This window comes from Bison bison, unplaced genomic scaffold, assembly GCF_000754665.1.
Source record: "Bison bison bison isolate TAMUID 2011002044 unplaced genomic scaffold, Bison_UMD1.0 scf7180017856871, whole genome shotgun sequence".
Classification (NCBI taxonomy): domain Eukaryota; kingdom Metazoa; phylum Chordata; class Mammalia; order Artiodactyla; family Bovidae; genus Bison; species Bison bison.
In genome coordinates this window covers 29,040-34,967 of record NW_011487444.1, presented here as the reverse complement: position 1 = coordinate 34,967, position 5,928 = coordinate 29,040, and the positions used below count along the sequence as shown (strand labels likewise).

At 35.7% G+C, this 5,928-nt stretch overlaps 1 protein-coding gene across 1 annotated transcript; it reads left to right on the top strand.

The window, feature by feature from the left end:
* Positions 1–389: 389 nt before the first annotated feature.
* FAM199X (family with sequence similarity 199, X-linked) lies at positions 390–5,726 on the top strand (the record flags this gene model as incomplete). Its single annotated transcript, XM_010859805.1, has 2 exons — positions 390–656; positions 1,944–5,726. Coding segments are annotated over 2 exons (438 nt in total), but the record flags the coding sequence as incomplete, so codon positions are not given.
* Positions 5,727–5,928: the final 202 nt, after the last annotated feature.

Genomic DNA, 5,928 nt, shown 5'->3' with positions numbered 1-5,928 from the left:
TAGGAAACACTCTAATATAATCAGCAGCATACTTAAGTGGCAACCTTTTAAAAAATGCCTACTCTTATCTATTTTATTGTTAGTTTCTGTTTCTAGTGTTATTTTCTTACACTCCTAAATTCTGGAAGCTAGTAGCTTATCATTTACTGATTATATTTTATATACTTAAAAAAATCTAGCTTCATAACATTTATTCTAGAATTTTGAACACCAGAATTTTTCTGGTACTTGTTTCTACATTTAGAGATTTCTTTTGTCTTTCTGGTCAACCTATATGCACCTGTAGCACTTTTGACAATCTTTAAGTACAATATTCTTCTTTTCTCCATTATTTTGAGGGCAGAACGTCAAGGTACAATACTAACCAGTTTTTGTCTGTCTTTTCCAAGGTCAGAAACTATATCAAGGAGCATAGCCCTCGCCTACGGCCCACAAGAGAGGCCTGGAAGAGAAGCAACTTTAGTTGTGCAAGCACCAGTGGAGTGAGCGGTGCCAGTGCCAGTGCCAGCAGCAGCAGTGCCAGCATGGTCAGTTCTGCAAGCAGCAGTGGGTCCAGTGTTGGAAACTCTGCTTCAAACTCCAGTGCCAACATGAGTCGAGCACACAGTGACAGCAACTTGTCTGCAAGTGCAGCAGAGCGGATTCGGGATTCAAAAGTAAAACGTCTAATCAATACAAAACTTTACCTTTCAATATTAACATTAGTATTCCTTCATATACAGTTCTTGAAGAGTTAAAATTATCCTGCTCTATAGATGCCTGTGGGTTTTTATTTTAATTGAGCAAGCAGGATTCTCTGCTGTTGAACAAAGCCCTCTGCATTGAGTGCTTTGAAATGCTGTTTTGACCCACAGCCATATTACCTTCAATTTTATCTGATTTTTGTGTCTGTTTTAAGTAAGATAAATTGATGGAAATAATGAGTGAGTCTCAAGATTGCAATACTGACTGCAACTTACTATTAAGCAGATCTCACTAGGTTGCTGATGTTGCTGTCTATTAGCTCCTAAAATGTCCTATATGTCTTGCATGTGTGTGTGTGTTAAATGTTTTCTTAAAGCTTTAACCATGAATGTTTCTTTGTAGCTCTTTTTTAAATGTAATAATGCTTTCTCTAATTTCTGACTACTCTTTTCACAGTTGAAAAAACTCTGTATAGTATTTTTGGACGCATAAAAAATAGAAAGTTTAAATGTATATAGCATAGTTCTGTTATGCTTAGTGGGAAAGTTCGGTTCCTTGCAGTGGTGACAGTGTGGAGCTAACTTACAGATGATAAGGGTATCTCTATAACTTTTGGGAACCCAGTGGTGACTTTTCCTGGAAAGTGATTCTTTACTTGGTTCTTAACCAAAGTAGCAGAAACATAGCCAGCTTTGTTGGTTGCCAAGGGTTTCCTCTGTGTATGTGGTCATTCTTTTTTGGCATCAGTTCACCAGTGGCAAGAAATAGAGTACCCACTGGGTTTCTAATGGGCTTAAAAGATGGCATTTGCTTAATATGAAAAAGACATGGTTCTTTCCCAGCCATTGTAAAATTGCTAATGCTTTTGAATGAAAGGCACCTTCAAAGAATAAGCATTAGAGATTTTGACAGTGTTCTCTACGTTTGTTTTCATTATTGTTCACTGCATGTTTCCTCTGCACTGACACCAGTGTACCTTAATTTGATATAAAAAAGCCTTAGAAATGATTGGTTATCCATAACTAGTCAAATGATCAAGTTTCAAACCTTCCTAATCAGATTTCCTAGTCAAATACCATAAATATAGAATCTTGAAAAATTGTTTTCATGTCTAAGCTAATGGCTCACTTACTAGAACCAAGATTGTACTGCAGAGGAATTTGAACATCTCTATTCAGAAAATATCGAATTTGATCCATACTTTGGGGTGGGTATGCCAGAACTGAACCTCACTGATTTAGAATTTTTTATTTTGACAGAAGCGATCCAAACAGCGGAAGTTACAACAGAAGGCCTTACGCAAGAGGCAGCTGAAAGAGCAGAGGCAGGCTCGGAAGGAGAGGCTCAGTGGGCTCTTCCTTAATGAAGAAGTGCTGTCCTTGAAAGTGACTGAGGAAGACCATGAAGCAGATGTAGATGTTTTGATGTAATAAGGGTGAATTTATCAGCATTGTTTCTAAGCATTATTCTATCCTTATTTGTTTACATGCATCTTGACCAAACTTTTGGTTAGGGCTGTGCTGACGTACCGTTCATAATTTAGGTCTGTGGTTCTCAGCAGATGGTCCTCGGACCAGTAGCTTCAGCATCACCTGAGAAGTTATTAGAAATGCATACTCTTGGGTCCCACCCCAGGCCTAGTGAATCAGAAATGCTGGGGGAGGGGCATAGCATTGTGTTTCAACAGGTACCAGGTTATTCTGCCACACACTCTAGTTTTAAGAACCACTGATTTAGTAAATGTTTTGACTATTTAAACTTCAGAGTGGTTAAGTGGGCTTTTTCAGATTAGTACTTTAACAGTTTAGGAGATTTCAAGGTACTGCTGACAGATAATTTATTATGTCAGTATAGAATGTGTAGAGATCATAATTCAGTTTCTTCTTAATGTTATGATTTCTTAGTTTTTCTGAAGGGCCATAGCATAATTCTCAATTCCTAGTGGACGTCTTTTTTTTGAGGTTGTAGGGATAGAATGTGGATTGCTGTTTACAATAGTGCCTTCATTAGGTTTATTTGTTTTCATTCATTTTAACTCAAATGTGTAAAAAATAGGCCCTAACATCTTAGGTTTGTTTTTTTCACTTTGTGTATATTCAGAATCCTTTCTGCAAGTGATGACTACTGAGAAAATAATGTTACTAGTAGCTGAATTTTAGACTTAATGCTACATTGATTAATATTCAAATGGAAAAATCCAGCAAGCAAAACAACCAATTCTACTTTTCACTGCTTTTTGAAATTTTAGACTGTGAAACTGTCTTAAAGACAAGAAACATCTCTGTCAAGTTCTTTTTGTAGGTTTTTTTATTTTCAGCACAGCTCTAATTTTTAAATATTTGGTGTAACAGCTTTATGGCATGTGAATAAGTTAATGTTCAAAATTAACTCAAGAAACCCTTACAGTTCTGCTAAACTCTATAAATCGCTAGAAATACACTGAGCAGTGAGATATTTAAAAACCTTTGCTTCTTGGCTACTAATAGTACTCTAATTTTAAATGTGAAATCATAGAGTCTCTAAATGTTTTCGTGAAGAGTTTGTTATCATGAACATTATAAGTAGTGTGATTCCTTTTATTTTCCCACACATCTTTAAACATTCACACGGGTTAAAGAAAATGGAAACTGATACTACTGACAATCAAGCTGCTTTCTGACTTTCATAATTTTCTTTTTATTGTGGAAACTTGGGAGGTAATCATGATTTTGTAGGATGAGTTGTCAATATTTTTTTAAACTCTAGAGTCAGAGGTTGATAGATTCCTACCTTTTTTACACTGTATCATATCAAGTAATCCATTAAAAAGATTAACAACATAGATCCTTAATTCTCAGCTGTGAATTCCTAATTCTCAGCATAACCTTTGCTTACAATCATATGTTTTGAAATTTTGACTTTATTTTGGTTCCTCAAAAGTTAAAGAATTGAAACTAAAGGAAAAATTGATATATTGCAGCTTTACTGAGGTCTGTGGTATGGTTGTAACATTTTGAAGACTACTAAATTCATACTTTAAAATTTTACTGAAATAACAGTATATATGTGTATATGGTTGTCAGTTGGAGTATTCCCTCTAACGTTCCCCTTACCCCCTCTTTAGTGCTTCTGACTAGCTTAGAGGGCCCAAAGAGAGCTTGGGGATAAATCCCAGAATACTCTTGAGGAGGATTGAAAGGGTCCACCTTGTTGTGTTTTCCCTTCTAAATACAGAAAGAGTAAATAGAAGAGCAAATACAGCTGAATTCTCTACCTGCTCTTAGCAAAAGCAAAATTCCAGGGAATGACTGCCTGTTCTCTTTAGTTACTCTTCAAGGAAAACAGGCCCCTTTTGGAGACCATAGAGCAGCATGTATCTGTTAAATACTTGGAAACAATTTACTTGACAGTGACCAGTAAAAGAAGATCCTAATAAGACCAATTCCTCTACTCTCCCAATAATCGCAGTCTTATTACCATAGATTTACCTTAAGTCACTGTTAAACAAGTTTACCAAAGTGCCACAAAGCCAATTTTTAAAGTTTATAAAGGTTTGAGTGTTTATAGTAAAGTACACCATGAAGTGTTGTGCAAATCTGGATGCACAGTCTTTATGGTATCATAAATTAGAGATAGCTCAGTAAGGTGGCTTGGAAGAGATTGAAATAAAGAACAGAAAAAAAATTTAAGCAATTTGTGTTTGCTTATGATTAAAGAGGGAGATTACAAAGTCTTTCTCTACCTACGCACCCCCCCCCACCCAAATAAAACAACAGAAAAAGACAAAAAAATTCTTGTCTTTGTTAATGTGCTATACTTTTTTTTGGTTTTAATGCCTCATGTAGATAATTCAGGTTTGAATTATTTCTTTCTTAGAATAAATAATAAATTTAGTCTGATCTCTTTCTAAGTGCAATTTAAAACAAATCCAACTCAATTTTTTTCTTTAAAAGTATAAACCTCGACTAACCAATTAATAAAAATGTAAGACTTATTTGCTCCATTGTCAGTTCTCAACTGTAGAGAATTGACATTAGAGCAAATAAGTCTTTCCCTTTAAAAATAAGCCTTGTTACATGAGGGCATGATTAAAAAACAAGACTTCTTAATTAAGGGCATAATGAAGTCACATCACATTTATCCAGAACATTTTATTAGGGATCTTGTGTGTATGTCAATTATATTTCAACAAAACTGGGGAAAAGAGACCTTGTAGAAGTCTGTCAGTCCCTACCACAGGTTTTAAAAGTGCAAACCTTGAGTTTAAACAAAATGATGCGTTTTTTCCTATATTTTTGCAACTGAGTTTAAGTGAGGCAATGTAGTATAATGTGTAGTGAAGTACAAAGGACTTTATACTGTTCTTCTGTCCCAAGAAGAACTTAGAGTAAAATAACTTTATTTTTTGAGACTTGTCTCATTTTTAGTTAAGTGGTGGCTGTTTTGTCCATTTTGTCAGTCCTTTGGGTTAACTAGATATTGCTGAATTAATGCCAGAAACTGATTTGAAATTTGATGACTCTGTGGATTGGATAGACATCTCATTTTATTTAGCTCTTAGAAGTGCTAAAACCCCTCATAAAGGAAAACTTTTAAGAACTACTATATAAAGGTATCCAGATTCTGATGAGCTTTAAAAATTGTGAAATTTATCAAATGTCTTCATATTTAAGCCAAAAATGTTAGTTCATGACAAATAGAAAAGTCTTGTTCCCAGGATTCTCTAGTGTAGAGTCTTTTGTTTATAGCTTCCTGTGCCTTAAAGGTGAACTCTATACTTTTCGTCAACATTAGGCTTTTCCAAATTCAAAAGTAATCTAAATGTTGTAATTAATTTTATAAAATGCCCGTGCTCTTGGATATCAGTAAGCAAAGGCATTATATCGAACTAATCAATGATAATAGAGTACATAACGAAAACCTTCAGATCTTAAGTTTCACTTATATAACTTGATTTTTGGCCCAGCTAGGTCATAGAACATTGAAGTCATCTAAAGTATAGTTTTGGAGAAGGCAATGGCACCCCACTCCAGTACTCTTGCCTGGAAAATCCCATGGACAGAGCAGCCTGGTGCGCTGTAGTCCATGGGGTCGCTAAGAGTCGAACACGACTGAGCGACTTCACTTCCACTTTTCACTTTCATGCATTGGAGAAGGAAATGGCAACCCACTCCAGTGTTCTTGCCTGGAGAATCACAGGGACGGGTGGGCTGCCGTCTCTGGGGTCGCACAGAGTCTGACATGACTGAAGCGACTTAGCAGCAG